General features: G+C 51.3%; 1 protein-coding gene across 1 annotated transcript in view; it reads right to left on the bottom strand.

Moving 5' to 3' along the window:
* Nucleotides 1–15,808, bottom strand: part of CAPN5 (calpain 5) — a 55,912-nt gene extending 40,104 nt beyond the window's left edge. The window contains exon 1 of the mRNA XM_032259154.1: nucleotides 15,628–15,808. Within this exon, the coding sequence (XP_032115045.1) occupies nucleotides 15,628–15,778 (151 nt within the window). The 5' untranslated portion in view covers nucleotides 15,779–15,808. The remainder of the gene's footprint in view (nucleotides 1–15,627) is intronic.
* Nucleotides 15,809–21,367: the final 5,559 nt, after the last annotated feature.

The raw sequence follows: 21,367 nt of genomic DNA, 5'->3' as shown, positions 1-21,367 counted from the left end.
ATCAGCTCTTGCAATTCCAGTGTTTCCGAGCCTAGAGGGCCCAGAGAGGGGGCTTGAGTTGGCCCAGGTCACATAGCCAGGCTGGTAGAGAAAGAGGGTCTGGCTGTTCTCCAGGCCAGGAAGGGGCCAATGCTCCTGGGAGGGTCTACTCCTGGGGAGGACGGAAGGGAGGTGGAGGCCATGAAGGGAGAGCCTGTCTGGGCCAAGGGCTGCACAGGGCCAGGCCCGGCTGGCTGAGGGTCTGATACCACTGTGCCATCCCTCCAGCCTCACCCGCCTGCCAGGCTGACCTTGGCCTACTTATATGAGGTTCTTCTGGCCCTGGCCCTTGCACAGACTGCCCCTCTGCACCCTCCATCTGCCCCAAGGTCACCTCCCACTGTATCTACGGGGCCAACACCCCCACAGGGTCAGCTCTCCTCTGCTAGCTCCAGGCAGATCCCTGCAGGCCACAGATAGACCAGGAGGCAGGAAAGCTGCTCCGCCTGGGCCTTTTCTTTCTGAGCCTGAGCTTAGGGCCGTAGCCCTTCCCGTCTCCCCAGTGTTTTCAGCTGTTTGGGCCCAGCAGGACCCCCAGGCGGGGTTCAGGACCATCTGAGCTTCCCAGCTGCCCTGCGCACCTGCCCTCTTCCCTTCTGCCAGTCTTGTCCCCGCCATTCTCCACCCTGGGCTGAAGCTTCAGGGCTCGGAGCTTCTCGCAGCTCCCACAAAGCCATTTCTTCAGGGCCTCTGCACACCATCTTCCTCTGCCATCCTGGTGCCCCTGGGATGGCACCCATTACACTGTACCCCATCTGTGCATGACTTGTCTGCCTCCCCAAACTGCCCTATGCCCCTCCAGGGCAGGGAGGTGTCCAGCTCCTCTCTCTATCGCAGGGTCCAAGGTGGCACCAGGGACTGAGGAGCCGTGTTGCATGAACCAACAAAGGTGAATGCAGGAGGAATTCCTTCAAGAACAGAAAAAGGCTCAGAGAGTGGCGCGGCTCCCAAGGGGAATGAGCTTTCCACATCACAGCTGCCAGCATTCAGGTCTGCGGCAGTGGGGCCGGCCCCTTCACCCTGGCGCAGGCCTAGCTCTTCTCTCCTCCCCTTCCTGATAGCTGGGTACCAGCTGGTGCCCACACCCCTGCTGCCTGGGCTGCAGCCCTAGCACCTTCGGCTGCAGCCCAGCCCTTCTCCAGCTCCTGAGACTTGGCCTGAGCCCCCACTGCCCATGTACGCTGTGAGGGCCTATGCAGGCCACATCGCCTTGCTGGTCTGCATGGTCCGTGTCTAGAAGAGACAATGTGCCAGAGCCTCTGAGCCACTGTGGGGAGCAAACAAGACCCCACCAGGCAGAACAGCTCTCCTAGTCCTTTAATGCTCTGCGCCCTGAGGACCGACAATCTCAGGCAATTGACATCTGGGTTTCACCCATGATGTGTCCAGACCCCTGCCAGGCATGCAGGGGCTACAACAACTTGGAGTTCCTGTCCGAGCTGGTCTAGTGTGGCCAACAGATGCAAGGCAGAATGAAGTATGTGTCATTCAGAGGTTCCAGCAAGAGGAAAGCAGGAAGCCTTCACACAGTCCTGGCCACAGAGGCAGGAGAGAAAGGCCATTCCAGGCAAAGGGAACAGTTCACACAAAGGCTCAGAGGCACGAAAGACATCTTTATTACCACATCAGGGCACCCCCTAAAATGAGCAGTGTTAACCTGGGCCCTGCTTTGGGCAGCCTTGCTGGGGTACAGTCTGGAGGCCTGGGATCTGCATAACAGGCTGCAGGCTCCAGACACATTCCTTGATGTTCCCACCTACAAAATGGCTTAGCTGGCCAGCATGTTCAGGGAAGGCTCACTGGTATCAGCCCTCCTCCTCCTGCGACCAGGGTAGCAGTGAGTCAGACCCAGCCTGCACAGCAAGGCCTTGGTGGACAAAGAGTGGAGGTTCTGAGTTGGGTCAGAATGAGGGGGTTGGAGGAGCTCACCAGGGAGCTCCAGGAACCCAGTCTTCTGGCAGGTCAGTCAGATCTGAGTGTGTGTCCCAACTGTACAATTTAGCTGCTGTGTGTCCTTGGGCAAAGTGCAAACCCCTCTGAGCTGCTGTCAATCAGCAAGCCTCCTCTGAACCCTACTGGGTTCCAGCCTATAAGGTGACAAATGACAGAAAGAAAGTGGCATCTGTTCCTGAGAAGCTCAGTCTGTCCTCACCTGGGACATGGTCGGTACCCCTCTTCCAGGAGGCTATGTGGCCTAGTCTGCTGTTCTCTGGACCTGCTGGAGGTGGCAGGAACAGTCTGGCTGTGTACAGGATGGAATAAGGCCTTATTTTCCAGTGGGCCATGCTGCCCTGGCTGCAGGAGGAGGAGGGCTGATACCCGTGAGCTTTCCCTGGACATGACAACCACCTAAGTCAGCCTGTAGATAGGAACACCAAGGAATTTGTCTTTGAGAGAGAAGCCAAGGCCAGGCTCCAAAGCTGTGTGGAGGGTCAAGTCACTTACCTCTCTGAGACTCTAAGAGATGGGGTCATGGAGCCAGCATCAGCCCCAGGGGTATGATAAGAACCAAGGACACAGTGAAGCCCAAATCCAGCAACAAGAGGGCCTCAAAGTCAGCATGGGCCTCTAAGCCAGCATACAAAGGGCCAAGAATAGGCAGAGCCATTTGAAGAGAACACTACTTACACTACTAAGTAACAAGGCTGATCACAAAGCTCACTGGGCACTGTCTCACAGACCAGAGGAACAGTATAGAAAGTTCAGAAATAAGCTACAAGTATAAGGACAACTGACATATGACAAAAGAGACACCACAATGCACTAGGGAAAGGACTGATCTTTTCAATAAATGGTGCTGGGTCAATTGACTATCGATAAGGAAAAACAGTTGTCTTACCCCTACCTCAAACCGTATACAAAACTAATTCCAGATAGAGTTCAAATCTGAGAGGTAAAACAATAAAGCTTTTAGAAAAGAACACAAGAAAGAGAATATATCCAAATGGCCTGAAAATGGAAGAAAAAGTGTTCAACGTCACTAATCATTAAGGAAATGCAAATTAAAACCACAATGAGATACTGCTATACCCCCACTAGAATGACAAAAGTGAAATACACACACAGACACACACACACACACACACACACACACACACACACACACAATCCCAAGTGGAGCTCTTATGCATTGGTGGTAGGAGGATAAATTGGTATAATCACTTTGCAAAATGATTTGACTATATCTACTAAGGCTGAAGAAATAATATAATCATGTGTTCATATAATCTAGTAATTCCACTGCTAAGAACATGTCCGATAGAAATGCAAGCATATATTCACCAAAAATCATGTACAAGAATGTTTATCGCAGTAGTATTTGTTGGAGCTGAAAATCAGAAGCTAAATGTTCATCAACAAATGAATGAATCAATATGTTGTTATATATTCATATAATGGAATACTAAAGATTAATGAAAATGAACAAATTGTTGTTGCACACAACCCTATGGATGGATCTTACAAGCATATTACACAAGAGAAGTAATATTACATGATTCTATTTAAATATAATTGAAAAGCAAGGCTAGCATTACCCCATTACCAAAGCCAGATAAAGACACTACAAGAAAAGAAAATTACAAGCCAATATCTCTTATGAACATAGATGCAAAACCTTCAACAAAATACTAGCAAGCAAGCTGGTATGATGGTGCATGCCTGTAGTCCCAGCTACTCAGGAGCCTCAGGTGGATAGCAAGACCCAATTTCCAGGAAAAAAAAAAAAAAAAAGGGCAAATAATTCAGAAGCACATTAAAAGGATCATTCACCATGATCAAGTAATATGTATCCAAAGAATGCAAGGATAGCTCAACATATGCAAATCAATAAACATGATACATAATATTAACAGAATGAAGGGCAAAAATTGATCATCTCGTTGAATTTAGAAAAACACATTTGACAAGATTCAACATCCTTTCATGATAAAAACTCTCAACAAAATAGGTATAGAAGGAATACACAGAAGTCAGTAGCATTTTTATACATTAACAACACATTATTCAAAAAGTCAAGAAAACAATCCCATTTACAATAGTTACTAGGAAAAAAGAAATGCTTAGGAATAAATATAACCAAGGAGGTAAAAGACCTGTACACTGAAGACTATGAAACACGGATGAAAGACACTGAAGACACCAATGAATGGAAAGATTCTGTATACATGGACAAGAAGAATTAGTATTGTTAAAATGTCCATTCCACCCAAAACAATCTACAGATTCAGTCCAATCCCCTACCAAAATTCCAATGACACTTTTTGTAGAAATAAAAAACAATCCTTGAAATTCACACGGAACCACAAAACATCCTGAATAGTCAAAGCAATCTTAAACAAAAAGAACAAGGCTGAAGGCATCACACTACCTGACTTCAAAATATACTACAAAGCGATAGTAACCATAACAGCACGGTACTGGCTCAAAAATGGACACATAGACCAATGGAACAGAACAGAAAGCCCAGAAATGAATACACACATTTAATATGTCAATTAATTTTCCACAAAAGTGCCAAGAACACACAAAGGGGAAAGGATAGGCTCTCCAACAATTGGTGTTGGGAAAACTGGATATCCACCTGCAGAAGAATAAAAGTTTTCCTGTCTCTCATCATATGCAAAAATTGACTCAAATGGACTAAACACTTAAATACATGACCTGAAATTATGAAACTACTAGAAGAAAACATGGGAAAAGCTGTTATGACATTGATCTGGACTAAGATTTTTTAGATATTATCCCAAAAGCACAGACAACAAAAACAAAAACAGACGAAAGGGGATTACATAAAGCTAAAAATTTTCTGCACAACAAAGAAAACAATCAACAGAACGAAGCGACAACCTACAGAATGGGAAAAAAATGTTTGCAAACTAGGCATCGGACAAGAGTTAACATCCAGAATACAGAAAAAACTCAAGCAAATCAATAGCAAGAAAAAAAAAAAAACATAATGATCTGATTTTAAAATGGGTAAATGATCTGAATAGACATTTCTCTAAAGAAGACATCCAAATGGTCAATAGGCATATAAAAAAATGCTCATCACTAATCATTAGGGAAATGAAAATCAAAACCATAATGAGATATCACCTCCCACCTTTTGGCTTTTATAAAAAAAGACAAAAGAGGCTGGGCATGGTGGCTCATGCCTGTAATCCCAGCACTTTGGGAGGCTGAGGTGGGTCGATCACCTGAGGTCAGGAGTTCGAGACCAGCTTTGCCAACATGGTGAAACCCTGTCTCTGCTAAAAATACAAAAATTAGCCGGACGTGGTGGCACACACCTGTAATCCCAGCTACTCGGGAGGCTGAGGCAGTAGAATCGCTTGGACCTGGGGTGGTGGCGGAAGGCGAGGTTGCAGTTAGTTAAGATCACACCACTTCACTCCGGCCTAGGTGATAGAGCAAAACTCTATCTCAAAAAAAAAAAAAAAAAAAAAGCATGATATCATATTTAAAAAAAAAAAAAAGACACATCTTTTACAAAAAAGAAAAAAAGACAAAAGTGTGATATCTTATTAGAAAAAAACAAAAGATCCATCTTTTATAAAAAGAACTTTTAAAATCTTTTTACAAAAGGAACGTTTTTTATAAAAAATACAAAAGATAAGTGGGGGTGAGGATATGGAGAAAAGGAAACCCTTGCACACTATTGGTGGGAATGTAAATTAGTACAGCCATTGTGGAAAACAGTGTAGAGGTTTCTCAAAAAATTAAAAATAAAAATACCTATGATCCAGCAATCCCACTACTGGGTATAAATCCAAAGGAAGTGAAGTTGGTATGTTGAAGACATATCTGCACACCCATGGTCACTGCAGGACTATTCACAGTAGCCAAGATATGGAATCCACCTAACAGTCCATCAATGGATGAATGGGAAAGGAAAATGTGGTTATATACTACGATGTAATACAATTCGGCCATAAAAAGAAGAAGGAAATCTCATCACTAGTAACAACATGGATGAACCTGGAAGACAATATGCTAATTGAAATAAGCCATGATCTTACTAATGTGAGGAATTTTCAAAAAGGTGAACTCATAAAAGCAGAAAATAGAATGATGGTTAACAGGGACTGAGGGGTGAGGGTGGGGAGGGAGGTTGCAGAGATGTTGGTCAAAGGACACAAGATTTCAGTTAGATAAGAGGAATTAGTTCAAGAGATCCGTAAGTTCAAGAAATCTATTACAATATCGTAACAATAGTTAATAACAATAGATTATACTCTTGAAAATTGCTAGAAGTAGATCTTTTTTTTTTTTTTTTTTTTGGAGTCTCACTCTGTTGCCCAGGCTGGAGTGCAGTAGCGTGATCTTAGCTCACTGCAACCTCCATCTAATGGAATTCAGGCGATTTTCCTGCCTTGGCCTCCCGAGTAGCTGGGATTACAGGCACCTGCCACCACGCCTGGCTAATTGTTGTATTTAGTACAGATAGGGTTTCACCATGTTGGCCAGGCTGGGGTCTATCTAGCTCCTGACCTCTAGTGATCTGCCTGCCTCAGCCTCCCATAATGCTGGGATTACAGGTGTGAGCTACCACGCCTGGCTGAGAGTAGATTTGGAGTGTTCTCAGGACAAAAAAGTATGTGAGGTAATCAGTGTGTTAATTAACTTGAATTAGCCATTCCACAATGCATACACCTTACAAAATATTTCATTGTACATGATAAACATTTACAATTTTTATCTATTAAAAATCAGTTTCTTTTTTAAGGAAAGCAAAGCCAGCATAACTCATCTACAGTGCACAGAAAACAGGACTTGGCTGTCTTGGGAGCAGTGACTGGAAGAGGTGTTAGAGAGCTCTGCTGTTCTGGTGAAATTTCTTGACCTGGGTGGTGGTTCCATGGGTGTGGTCCCTGTGAAAATCCACTGAGCTCTACACTCATGACCTATGCACCTGTCTGTAGATCAGTTACATATGCTTCAATGAAAAGGTAAACAAAAAAAGCCAGCTCGGTGGCCCTGGGAGGGAGGGGTGGCTGAATGTGGTGACACAGGTCCCAGCAGATCCAGGTCCTTCACGCTGTAGCCCTGTCCAGCTGGACAGCACATAACCAGGTAGGAGGACCGGGGGGAAGGGAGACAGAGTGGGAAAGTGCCCCAGGCTGGGTCTGAGCACTAGCCTTTGTCACACGCAGGCTGTGTGACCTTCTGCGAGCCTCCTCTGATCCTCAGCCTCCTCCTCTAGCTCTAAGGGTGCTTGAGTGTCTCCACACTCGGAGCATTCCACAAGAAGATCCTACAGGTGTATGGCACCCCGACACCCCAACTAAGCACGCACCTGCAAGGTTTCCTCTGCACCTGAGAAGGGGAGACGCCAGCCAGAGACCATCCCTGGGGGATGTTTTCAGCCCTGAGGGGGGAAGCATGGCCCTCAGAAAAAAGGAGAGGGAAGGGGTATGGGGCAGGGATCATGGATGAAGCTGCAGAGGACTCCGCCAGAGGCCCCAGGATACCAGGTGCAGCAGTCTGGTTTCATCCTAAGGTGAGGGGGAGTGTGAAAGGGTGCTGAATAGGGGAGGGATTTGGTCACAGCTGTCTTGGGGAGCCCCATCTGGCTGCCACATGGGAAACAGACTAGAAAACGATAAGACTAGACCAGAAACACCAGAAGAACAGCCACAGGACTTGGACTGGCGTTCACATGGCAGGCTCACGTGTGGATGCAGAGGATCTGGTGTCAGAGACAAATGAGAGAGAGGCTCAACTCTTCCCGGTAGCCAACCAGCAGTGGGGGTAAAGGGAGAACACAGAAATGCCTGATGGGGGTCCTTCTCCTGTGATCCACTGCCTCATACCCCACAGTGGTGCCCAGCACAAAGCACAGGCCTGGCAGACTGGGTATCACCCAGTGCTGGTCAAAGGAGCCAGTGACGCACTCACCCATTCCCCGCCAATCAAAGCCCCCTTCTCCCACCTCCCTTCCTCAACCTCTTTTCCCCTCTGGAGGGAAGACACCCCCTACTGCCACCCTTTACCATATGAATAGGGAAGGGATGAACAGCTAGGGCTTCATCATTCAGGGGACACAGTCAATTCCAACTGGCACATCTTTGCTGATGCCCATTCTGGGCTGGACCTGAGCTGGCTGACGAAGAGGGGGCCAGGGGAATGGTGGTGGCCCTCGGAGATGGAGTCTGAGCAGGGCCTAAAGGATAGGTGCAGGGAGAGGGAAAAGGTAGGAGGGCACTGGGTGGGCAGAGCCTGGGGGAAAGCTGGCAGGACCAGCTCTGCAGGGCTGGGGATGCCAGTAAGGGGTGCATTGGCACTTACTGGGGCACAGGGGAGCCAGGGGCAAGACTAAGGGTCAGATGCTGATGCAGTGACCCAGGACTGAAGTGCCCTGGCTTGAAACACAGCAGGGAAGGCCAGAAGCCAGAGGGGCCTGGAAAGGGCAGAAATTCCATTTGGTGGCTGCCTGGTTATTTGTGTTTTTGATTTTGTTAATGTATTTATCCCCTTCTATCTCACACCCCATCCTCCATCTGCTCCTAAGTCACCATCTAATAAGATGCTTAGAGCGTGTCTCTTTGTCCTTTCGTGGGTGTACTGTGACCTCCCAGGCTCCTGCCTCTCCGATGCGTCATGTGCTAAGGAATGGATGGCGGGATGGGGAGGGAGAATGTGCTGTGGAGGAAGGGCCAGGCTCAGGGCCACCTCAGGCTCCCCGCCTCTGGGCCACCCAGAGCTCCAGGCTCCTGGGTGCTGGCGCCAGAGCCAAGGCAGCCAGGCGCAGTGAGTCATTCCAGCCACCACCAGGCGAGCTGGCACCAGGGCTAGGAAATCCTGTCTTTCTTCTCCCTTCCCCTCCCCTCCCCTCTCCTTCCCTTATCATTTCTGTGTCCAATCCATTTTCCACCCGGCTGTTGAGTGATATTTCTAACATAAATCCCACCAGGTCTCTCCCCTGCTGGGAGACACAAAAGGCCTGACGGGCAGGGTCAGGTGTGTATGGGGCATGGGGTCTCTGGCTGGTCCTGGGGGAATGGTGGTCCTGCAGCTGTGATGTCCCCCAGTGGTGCATGTGAAGGCTGTGCTGGCTGCAGGCCTGGCTCTGTGTGACCCTGACTGAGTCAGAGGCCTGACCCTGCAGCTGTTCCTCATCTGGGAATCAGGTCCCGCCCAGGGTGCTATGAGCAGGAGGGAGCATAGCCAGCAGAAGCCACTGTTGTAAGCAGCACCTGTAAGCAGGCAGACAAGGGAGAGGAGCATCTTAAAGGATGTTCTAGCTCAGGGGTTCCTGCAGGCCTTGGGCACGACAGGAAGAAGCTGAGGACCTGGCCATACTTGGAGGTGGAGACTTTGCTGGGCAGAAGGCAGGCCCAGGCCCAGCCTCGGGTGAGCAGCCCACCAAGGTTTTAACACTGAAACAAACACATTCGGGAAACCCACAGTCCCAGGCAACCTAGTGCAGTGGCTGCCCTACGTTGGGGCTCCCAGCCCAGCACAGCACCAGGTCCTGCAGAGAAAGTGCTGAGACTGGGCAGATGCAGCTGGGCGTCTCCGTGCAGGACACTTTCTCTCATCGGGGTGGGGTGGAGAATGTGTACTTGCTCACTCCCCACAGGGAAGACAACCTAACAAAATGGGACTTGATCAGCTTACTGAAACCACCTCTGCCTCGCTGTGCTGCATGAGCCCAGGCAAGCCCCTGCCCACTCTGGTCACAGGCTCTCACCACTGAGTGATGGGGAGGGGAATACGACGTATTCTTTTTCAATCTGGCAGGTTTATCACCAGGACAGCCTTTTTCTCCACTTCTTGCACAGGCAGGCCCTAGACTCAAGTCCCTACACCTGTCTCCAAGACTCAAGGTTTGGAGACTGGTGAGACAGTGCCCATTTCTCAGATTGGGAAACAGGGGTGTGCCATTCCTCAGCACAAGCTCCTGCACAACCTCAGAAATGAGCTGTGCTGTTCTCATTACACAGAGTGGAGGCAGAGGCTCTGAGGGGAGAGAGGACATTTGGGGCAGAGGCTCGAACCTGTCCCCTGTCAAAGTCCTGCTCTGCCTGGCTCGTCACCCCTCCCTGGAGCAGTGACCCACTATCCAGCCCTGGGTGTCCTGCTCAGGTGTGTCCCCCATTCCAACTTCACTCGTACACCTTCCCTGTGCCTGACCAAGGGGCAGTGAGGAGTCAGACGGCGGGGCTCTGCCCTAGAGGTCGGCCTGGTGAGGGCGACAAGGCAGCAAGATCTGCTCTCAAGAGAAGTGACTCGTTCACCCCGGGCAGGGACGGCTGCATGGAGGAAGGAGCATCTAAGAGGGATCTCAAAGGTAGACAGTGATTTCAAGAGATGGAGGAGGTAGAAAGTTTGGGGAGGAAAGAATATTCTGGGAGGAAGAAATCATTTAGGCAAGTCGGGAGGACAGGGTGCAGGGGAGAGGGAAGAGGAAGTAGAGACATATTGCCACAGCTGGGTTGTGGCCAGTCCTGAAAGCCAGGCTAAGAACTCAGGCATGAGATGGGGGGGCGATGATTTATGAGAAGGTCAAAGGGAAAAGAGGCCCAGGACGCAGGCAGGGAGGCCAGGCTGTAGATGGGCCCCTGAGAAAACAGCGGGGCCCAGTATGGCGTGGCCTTGGCCATGGGGATGAAACAGAGACCCACACAGAGGCAGGTCAGCAGCAGGCAGGCAGGGGCTCTGGATTTGGCTAGGGTTCTTCCCGAGGCACCAGGGGGCTCACCGCCTCGTGCGATGGCAGACCATGACACCCCCTCATGTGATGGCAGACCACATCTCACCGCCTCGTGCGATGGCAGACCACGTCTCACCCCCTCGTGTAATGGCAGACCACACCTCACCGCCTCGTGTGATGGCAGACCACGTTTCTGGGAGAGCAGTGTGCTGGCAGCACTTCCAGGCCTCCCGCATTACTCTAAGCCACTTTCTATTCCTGACCACGGCAGCCTTGAATGCCAGCACCTGCTCCCCTTGCCCAGGCAGAGGGCAAATCAGAGCCTTAAGATGTCAGCTTGGGCAACATCCTGTCCACATACCCATCCTCAGATGGGGAGACTGAGGCCAGCGAAGGGCAAAGCAGTTAACCTCTTCGTGCTTCAGAATTCTTATCAGTAAAATAATTTCCTGCTCTACTGGCCCAACCTGCTCACCTTACCCCACATACCAGGCAGGACTTGGCCATAAGAGGCCTTAGTATTCTCATCTACAAAGCAGGACCTCCCAGCTCCATCCAAAAGCAGGACCTCCCATCACCCCTTGTAGGGTGATAATGAGCATCTAATGACCCTGCAAAGCCCTGGGCTTATTGTGTGAATGTCTGAAATGAGCTTCACTCCACCCTGAAAGGTCCAACATGCTGTCAAATGCAGGCAGGGTTCAGACACCAGGGCCAGGGTCCAGACACCAGACAACAGGCCCTACCAGAGATGCCCTTCCTCCAAACATCCCTGAGCTCTGGCTACCAGGGGCTCAGGCTGGGGCACTGGGGCCAGGGCTACAGCAGTGCCTGGTCCCCAAGGCTCCCGGCTGGTGGGGAGACAGGCATTTAGAGTGACCTCCTGGGGTAACAGGACTGTGACTGGGGAAGCCAGCCTCGGTGGGCACTGGGGTGGGGGCAGGGGCTGGGAATGGTGCCTGCAGTGATGCTGCAGTTGGCTCCTGGGATGGGCTGAATGATGGCCCCCAAAGATACTCCCAACCGAATCCCTAGAACCTGTGAATGACACCTGGTATGGCACAAGGGACTTTGCAGATGTGATTAAGGATTGTGAGATGGGGAGACGAACTTAGCTTATCTGGGTGGACCCTGAAAAGTGTCCCTATAAGTGAGAGGCGGAGGTGATCTGCCTGCAGAGGAGGAAAGGGCAATGAGACAGTGGAAGCAGAGCCTGGGGCGACGTGGTCGTAAGGAATTCCAGCAGCCACCCGAGGTTGGAAGAGACGGGAAAGGAACCTCCCTTGGATCCCACAGAGGGACCAGCCTGGATTTTAGCCCCATTAGACTCACAGGGGACTTCTCACCTCTGAAACTGTAAAAGCATAAATCTGTGTTGTTTTCAGCCACCAAGTGTCGTAATTTGTCACAACAGCGATAGGAAAGGAATATGCTCTTGAATGATGCTGTTCCTGAAGAACAGTAATGGGAGCTGGCGGGTGGGGGGGTCATGGGGCCCCACCTGCCTCTCCTGCCCGGAGAAGCCTGTGAGGGAAATGAAGTTCTTACACCCTGAGTTGCTCCACTGTACATCAAAATCACCCCACATCAGTTTCTTAGTTACTGCTGTGAGTAACAAATCACTTGGGTCCCACCTCACTCTGACTGGCAGAAGTTACACAGCAGCGGGGAGCACTGGCTGAGCAGGGGCTGGCTGAGCGGGGCAGGTAGGTCAAGCCAGTGTGCTCCCAGCCTTCTGTTCACCATCCCTGGGGCACACCCTGCCGGTGAAGGGCAGCTGGGGACCAGTAGATGGGCTTTGGTATGCTCTGGCCATGCTCCGGCCACCAGTGCCTTCTCCCACATGCCCAGAAAACTATCCCTGGGAAAGCTAGGGTCCCTGGAAGCACACATGGAAACAACCAGAATGCTGAGCAGTAACCCAGGCCCTCGTGGGTGAGCACACATCATCCATAGCTTCCCTGTCCAAGCCTGAGGCTGGCTTCCTAAGACATCCAGATTCAAATGGCAAAGGGACCTGGCCCATTTGCGTTTGGTGAGCTGGGAAAGGCAAGGCCTGAGGCCACAGTTTAGTGAGCCGCTCTGCCTGCAGTGAAGCAAGGCAATCCCAGGTTGTCTCCACCAGCCCGGAAGAGGGGCTCAGAGGTAGGCAGCAGGAAGGCCAAGCCTCAGGACCATGGTGGGCCCAGGAACGTTTTGAACAGGGACTAGGGATGGAGAGGCAGAAGAGGTCTCAGAGGGCACTCGAGGGGTGCCTGGGAGGGGCTCTGAAGGCACTCAAAACACTTGAATAGATGGGGACAGAGACAGGGCAGGTGAGAAGCCCAGCTGCAGAGAGATTGCTGCCAGCTGTCCAGGAGGCTGCAGGGGAGGGGTGGGGGGTGTTGCAGAGCCCAGGGCTCACTGCTGGGCTTTCTGTTCAAACTGGAGTGGTCCTGGGTGCTCAGTCCTTGCCTCTCCTCAGGAGCTAGAAGCTTTTGGGGAGGCCAAGGGACTTGGTCAGGCAGGTAGAGACCCCTCCCATAAGCAGTCCTTCTCACCCACTAAAGCTAAGAGAGGCTTCTGCTTCAATAGGAGAGGCCTGTTTCCTTCCACCCTTCTCCCAATGTCAGCCCCTTGTCCCCAGGGAAGGAGCTAAGTGATGCTGACCACCAACTGCTATTAGTAATAATGGCTACCCGACACCATGTACTTAGAAAGATGCGCTCAGTGACATGATCTAAGTTCATCTTCATCATCCCCCAAGTCCCTGTGAACAGGCAGCACGTATCCCATTCCACACATGAGAAAACTGAGACAGAAAAAGAAAGTTCTCTGCCTCAAGGTCATAGGCAGGTAAGAAAGTACAGAGATGGTCTCAGCCAGCAAAAAGATCAGACACATGATTTAGGCCCCATAGGTAGTAGAGGGTACCCACTGAGGATGCAGGGGGGGTCTCCTGTTTGGAGACCAGGACTCCGGGGCTGACCTGAGAGCCTGCCAGGAAAGCAGGTGCAGAAGCAGGCAGAGACAGCACTGGTCTGGGAGCAGTGTCCCAGATGTCACCCCCAAAAGCCCAGAGGCATCTCACAACCATCCTGTCCAAAAGTCAACTTGTCAACTTACTCCCAACTTGCTCCACCTCAATTGTGGTCCCATCTCACAAAGGCAGCCCGACCCACCTTTCCCCAGCACTGGGGCCCTGTGCAGCCCCTGGGCACCTCTGCTCTGGGAACCTTTACCAGGGCCCCTCCTCCCCGCCAAGCCTAGCCCTGTGTGGGGAGCAGAGGAAAGCAGAAGGGAGGGCCCTCTCCCTGCTGTGGCCTCCTCCTTACAGCCCTCAATGCCAGCCCACCCACTACTGTAGCCAAAAGTGACCCTTCTCGGACACACATCTGACCTACTTAATCCGCAATCCACCCCGCCAGCATGCATTTTTCACACCGCCAGGCCTTTACTCATGCTGTTCCTGGGCCTGCAATGCCCTGCCTTTTCTTTTCCACTTGGTGGACTTCTTTGAGACCCAGCCCCAACGAATCTGCAAGTGAACTCATCCCCAGCTCCCGGGCACCCATCAGTCCCTGTCTTGTGCTCCCAGCACTGGGTACAACTCTGGATGGGGCCTCATCTGTGGACCCATTGCTATCTCGTCAGAAGAGAGGCTCCTCGTGGCAAAGATCCCGCCTGAGCACCTCTGTGTGCTAGCAACAAGCCTGGCCTGGCCTGCAGCAGCAGTGGGGTCCACCATACCCTGCCCAGAAGGCAAAGGCAGCCAATCCACCCCACCCCTGGACCCTGGAGACAGAAGCAAGGAGCAGCCCGAGAACCCTGGGAGGTGTCAGTCTTCGCAGAACACAGTGGTTCCCCCAGCAGGCCTCAGACTCATCCACTTGGCAGAGCCTCACCCTCTCTTCCAAGAAGTCTGCCCAGATCTCTCTCTCCCCTGAGTCCTGGATAGTCACCCTCAGTACTCTTCTCTCCAAACCATAGGTATAGGAAAGAGACTCTGGGCTGAGAGCCAGGTGGACCCTGGGGGTTCAAATTCTGGCTCAGCAGCCCTGAGTGGGCAGCTGACTTCACCTCTCTGTGCCCCACTGTGCTCATCTGTATAGAACTTGGGGCTGAATCCCACCACATGAAATGACTCAGAGAGAGAACGTGGCACCTGTTAATGATCTTTGGTCCTACCTCACCTCTGGTCCCCTAGGCCAGTCTTCCTTCCGAGACCCCCAACCCAGAGGAACAGAGGTGGGAACTCCGAGGTCTGAGAAACCAAAGATCCATTCCCTCCCAGACCACCCTCCCACACTCCCGCAACACACACACACACACACACACACACACACACACACACGTGCGCGCACCCTGCAGTCAAGGAGAAAAGCTCCCATTCAACCTGAGGAGAAGTGCCAAGAAGAGGATAGGCTGGCACAGCAGGTGCCTCGGCCCTGCCCCTTCCCCAAGTCTGGGTTGGGGAGCACCCAGAAGGGGTTGGTGGATTGCAGGGATGAAAGGGGGGTAAAGGAGGGAACAGAAGAGGGGAATTGTAAGGAAGACGAGAGGAAGGGACAGTCTAGCCCCGGGCGTTAGGCGCGCCCAGCGCGTCCACACTAGGGAAACGACTTGGAAACACCCAGAGGGAGGTGGAAAAAAAGCTCCTCGCCGGGGGTGGGGGTGGGGACTCCTCGCCTGGGGTGGGGGTGGAGAAGAGTCCAGGGGGGCCAGGCAGATCCTCCAGGCCCCCGCCCCCAGCATACGCTCACTTCCTTTCCCCCCGGGCCCGAGGGAGATGCAGCCTCGCTATCGATTCGAGGTCTTGGAGCACACACTGGCCAGCGCTGCACCCGCGTACGCCCCTCCGAAACACACACACACACACACACACACACACACAAGCACACGCGCGATCGCACACGCGCGATCGCACACGCCTCCCTCCGCCCGCCTCCTACCGGCCGCGCCGCCGTGGGTCCAGCCGGGCTCCCGGGATACGGGCACGGCGCGGGCGCGGGAGCGGAGGCTGCAGCCGCTCGGTGCAGCGGCCTCAAGCTCTGGCCCGAGATCCAGCTGGCGCTGGCCTGGGGCGGGGGCTGGCGCTGGCATTCCCCAGGTCCGGCCAGCCCGGCCCCGCCCCACCCCGCCCCGCCCGCAGACTCCGCCCATTGCGAGCTGGAGGCGTGGTCTAGCGCGGGGCGGGGCGGGGCGTGGGCAGAGGCGGCCGGCCGGGTGCGCGCATGCGCACTGATGCCTCGGGCGGCCACCCCGAGGGGCGGTGGGTTCCAGCCCGGAGGTTGAAGTGGAGTTTAGGGCCCCTCGCGGCACTCGCCGCCCCTCCCGGTTCAGTCGGGCCCTCGCTCTCCCTCCTTCCGAGCCTACCAGTCCGCGGTTGGGGCGCATCCCCGGGGGCAGCCTCCCGAGGGCCGGCTACACCACAAGGGATCGGGCCGGGGCGGAGGTGCAGCCCCCCCCGAGGGCAGGCCGGGGACGCCGCTGACTTGGGGCCCACGTCTGGTACCGAGGGCTCGCAAGGGCCGGGGTGGCTGCCAGGACAAGGACTTGATTGGGGGAGCGCCTCCCTTTCCATGCTCTATCTTCATAGCCACCCCAAGTTTTCGGATGGAGAAATAGGAGCCCTAGGCCCCAGTGAGCCGCAGAGGGCGCCTGTCAGATGGGAAAACTGACCCCGCCGGTGTTGAGCACTTAATCTCGTGCTGCCACGGGCTCCTGGGCTCATGTTTGACTGTCCGTGAGGGGCTCCCAGAAGGTCCTGGTATGGTGCCAAAATTTGGTTGCCTGATCTGTAAAATGGGGACTATAATCTCTACCCACCACGGCGGTTTGGGAACTCCGATAGAGAAGGTTTAGGGGTGACCAATTCTTGCCTACGGGCTCAGGGATGCCACCTTCCCCCGCCCTGAGGCAGCAAGACAGATGCCCATCTGATCTGATGAGCCCATCAGCCCACTTGCCGGTGGAGCGTCTCAGGCGCCCTTATCCTCCCCCTCCAGTTTGTTTCCCAGTCTTCGTTAATGATTTCATCAACCTCTTGTGTTACCAAAACAAACTTGGGTCCGCCCACCCAGTGCCGCGAAGCCAAACACTGACATCAGGATTTGCACCGGCAGAAAGGTAAGCATTTATTGCAGGATGCCAAGCAAGGAGAATAGGTCAGCTATGGTTAAGACCCAGGCTCCCCAATGGTTTCCATGTAAGGTTTTAAAAGGTGGAGAGACAGAGGTTATATGCAAAGTCATAAATAAATACTCTGGGGCTATACATTGGCTTGGCCCAAAAAGGTGAGATATTTTGAGGCAGGGGACTTACCAGTTATAGGTGGATTCAGAGATTCTGTGATTTGCAATTGGTCTTAGGAAGCAAGACTGTCTTAAAAACCTGGGGTTAACAGATAGCAATGTTAAGCATTGGCCTATGGGTGTGACTCTTTACAGAACCCTTGGGAAGAAATTTAAAACAAAGAACAGCCCTCAGTTTCCCCTTATCTAAGGCCTAAGTGACAGCTGTGAAAAACAATTCAGGGACATAGGTCAAGATGTTATCTTTAATTTCTATAGGGAACCAGACATCTTTGGCTCTAACTTATTTGGGTGGCCCTTGTTTTAAGCTACAGTTGTCTTCTTGCTTATCAAGGTGCTCATTTACTTTTCAAAGCTAGCTAGCTGCCTGGAAATCTCCTTGAAGGGACTCACGATTTTCCTTTATTTCCATTAAGAGGAGTCCCTGCCTCACCTCACTCTCAGTCACCCAGACTTCTCTAGCTTCTCCCTAACCTCCCTGCCTCTGTCCCAGGCTACCCAGATCCTTCTCCCTTAAAAGTAGCCCCAGCCACCTCAGAAGCCTCCTATCCAATCAAAGAAGACTTTCACATATGCAGATGATGAGACTCCCACCCATAGAAAAGTGTTCCAAGACTGCACCCCAGCTGACTTCCCCATATCCCCTAACCTCATTCCACACCCTGTACTGGGAGCAGCAGTTTCACCAGCCCTTCAAGGGTCATTTCAGGGGCTCTACTCTCCCCACCTGAAACCTTGCCCATGCTGATCTGTGGCCCTCTGAAGGGCTCTTCCACCCTCCCTGTGCCCCAGCATCCCGAAGCTCTCTTGCTCAGTATCCACCCCTCCCTTATGGCCCTTCACTCAGGTAGTGTCTCTCAGAGTTGCTAGTGGGGCCGGGGTTTCCCCTGTGAGGCCAGAGCTCCCAGAGGGCAGAGGCCAAGGGTCATTCTCAGGAAGATAACAGCACTTGGTAGATCTGGGCTGCAGTCCTCGCTCTGCCGGTTACCGGCTGTGTGATCTGGGCAGGTTGTATATCCTTTCGCAACCTCATTTTCCCTGTCTGTAAAGTGAACTTCTGGCTGGAGTGTGTGATGACCAGGTACAGGCAAGTCATGGGGCTCAATAAAGGCTGGGTCGTGTAGGATATTGGGCAGCACTGTCTCTGAGCTGGGCAACTCCCATGTGTTCCAAGGGAGAGCTGAGGGTTGTGTCTGAGAAGGCATGTTTGCTTCAGCCCACAAGACAGTGGGGTTCAGAGGATGCTCAGACCTCCTTCTGTATCTCAAAACGCTGGAGCCACAAGAGGGTGTCATGCAATAGTTGCAAGCATGGACTCTGCTTGAGCTGTATTAGCTGAGTGACCTCGGACAAGTGACCCAAACTTACAGGGCCAGTCTCCTCTCCTATAAAGCCAGCATAGCAACACCCACACCATGGAGTTGTTGTGGGGTTAAATAGACCATGTGGAGCCCTCACGGTGGCCCTTTGCTTGGAGTAAGAGCTCAGCATGTGCTAGCTAGTGTTATTGTCATCTGGCCCCAGCCACTCATTTTGTGAAGACACTGAGTCCCAGAAGCAGAGACATGTACTCATCGCAGGTGAGAAGCCCACCTACCCTAGAAGGTTAGCGCTGGAGGTGTCCAGTCCTTTAACCATCTCCAGTAGCTCCACCTTCTCTGACAGGTGACAAAAGAGGCCTAGAGAGAGAGTGACCTGCGCAGGACAGTGACCTGCTGGCCGGGAGGGGAGAGCATTGGCCCTCTTCTTGCAGGGAGAGAGATCCCCAAGATAAGCCAGGAAGAGCCAGATTTGCCCAACAAGTTTGGGGAAAAGGTGGGACTTTGCTGATGCTCTGGCCCCAGGATCCTGCTGGTCAGTCTTTATAAACTGAGTCATCTAATGGTGCCATCACAGGGCCCGATGTGGGGGTGGATTTCCCATTTCTCATAACCACCCTCTGCAGCAGCTCTGATTAGTCCATTTTCCAGATGACAGGACCGAGCCTCAGGGAGATGCCCCAGGTCACACAGTTAGTAACTGGAATCCAAACCTACACTGTCTGACTCCACTGTGGCCTTTCCTTCCCCTCTTCCTGTCTCCTCCAGGAAAATGTCTCCTCCACAGGCTCCTTGGCATGCAGTTCCACCTCTGCTTGGATGCCACTGTAACTGGGGACTCATTTCCTCACAGCACAGCCCTTTCTCCTCTACTCAGGAGAGCCTTCCTTCACCCAGAGCTGATCCACCCCTCTCTTCCTGGTTCTGCCAGACTCTATATCCTCTATCTTATTAGTGCTTAGAGACAGAATCTTCTCTGCCAGGTCAGAAAACCCCCATCTTCACTGCTCTTGTGTGTAACAGGATTTCCCAGGTGAAACTCACAATAATGTACTTTTTTAATCCCAACAGACCTAATCGCCAAGCTATTGTGTGAGAATCCTAAAGGAAGCCGTGGCATGGTGAGTGGCTCAAAGTGGAAGCTCCTAAGGCTTGGTGTCACAAGGGGGAATATTGAAAGCCACTATGTTAACCAGTTCATTCCGTTCTCATCTGGCGAGCCCAGGAAAGGGGTCAAGACTGCAAGGTGAGAAGGCCAGTCAGACACAGAACTTTCAGTGGGGAATAATTGCTAATGGTGCTCCCCTGTGTGATGAAAAATGGGAGCTCACATGGGACTCCATGAAGCAGAACAGATATCATGGAAATTGGGATATCGAGATAAGACGACCTCTGAGTTGCTTTCAATTCCATCCTTCTCTGAAACACTGCTTGTATTTTGTTACTATTCTGGGTATTATTAAAAACAAGCCAGACCAAGGGGATTTATTCCTAGAATGCAAGGTTGATTTAATATTAGAAAAATCCATCCATTAATAGCATTGCATTAGTTTCCTAGGGCTGCCATAATGACAAGCTGGGCAGCTGAAACAACAGAGATGTATTGTCTCACAGTCCTGGAGGCTAGAAGTTCAGGATAAAGGTATCTCTAATTCTGATAAAAGTATCATCAGGATTGGTTCCTTCTATGGGATCCAATTCAACATACAACAAGCATGTACCATATGAATGAAGCTAAGAAGAGAATAATATGCTCATTTATTTCTCTATAAATGCTAAGAAAGAGTTAGCAAAATTCAATACCCATTCATGATAAAAGATAGTGAAATAGGAATTAGAGAATACTTTCTTAACATGATAAGATATAGTCCTATAAGCCAACATCTTATTTAATTAAGAGACACTGGAAGCATTTCCACTAAGATCAAGAACATAGTAAGGGCCAGGCATGGTGGCTCATGCCTGCAATCCCAACACTTTGGGAGACTGGGACGAGAGGATTGCATGAGGCCAGGAGTTTGAGACCAGCCTGAGTGACAAAACGAGACCTCATCTCTACAAAACAAAAAACAAAAACAAGCCAGGTGTGGTAGCATTTGTTTGTAGTTCCAGCTACTCAAAAGGCTAAGGGGAGAGGATCCCTTGGGCCCAGGAGTTTGAGGCTGCAGTGAGCCCTGATTATCGTGCACTCCAGCCTGGATGACACAGTGAGACCCTGACTCTAAAAATAAAAAGAGAAAGAATGAAAGAAGAGGAACATGGCAAGGATGCCATTATCTCCACTACTATTCCATGTTGTACTACAGGTATTAGCCAATGCAATTAGACAAAAATCAATTAGAGGCCTAAGAATGATAAAGAAGAAATATTTCTATTTACAGATGGCATAATATACCTGAAGAATCCCAGAGAATCAATGACAAAACTAATTCAAATAGTAAAGGAGTTCGAAGTAGCAGGATACAAAATTAAATGTAAAATATAATGGCATTTATGTATAAACCTATATGAAGAATTTGTTTTGTTTTGTTTTTTTTAAACAGAGTCTCACTCTGTCATCCAGGCTGGAGTGCAGTGATGTGATCTCAGCTCACTGCAACCTCCACCTCCTGGGTGCAAGCGATTCTTATGTCTCAGCCTCCCAAGTAGTAGGTGTGCATCACCACACCTGCTAATTTTCTAATTTGTAGCAAAGACAGGGTTTCACCATGTTGGCCAGGCTGGTCTCAAATTCCTGACATCAGGTGATCTGCCCACCTCGGCCTCACAAAGTGCTGGGATTACAGGCGTGAGCCATTTTGCCCGGCCATGAGGAAATTTTTAAAACATTTTTGAAAGACATGAAAGGAGAACAAATGGGAAAAGATCCATTGTTTGCACAGGAAAAGTCAACATTATAATGGTGTTTGTTAGTCCTCCCTAAGTTAAATTTAAACTCCATCTAATCCCAATAAAAGAACCAGGAAGGTGGCTGGGTGTGGCGGCTTATGCCTGTAATTCCAGCACTTTGGGAGGCCGAGGTGAGTGGATCACGAAGTCACCAGTCTAACCAACATGGT

Source organism: Sapajus apella, unplaced genomic scaffold, assembly GCF_009761245.1.
Source record: "Sapajus apella isolate SASKATOON/1434 unplaced genomic scaffold, GSC_monkey_1.0 scaffold106, whole genome shotgun sequence".
NCBI lineage: Eukaryota > Metazoa > Chordata > Mammalia > Primates > Cebidae > Sapajus > Sapajus apella.
This window is presented reverse-complemented; position numbering and strand designations above follow the sequence as displayed.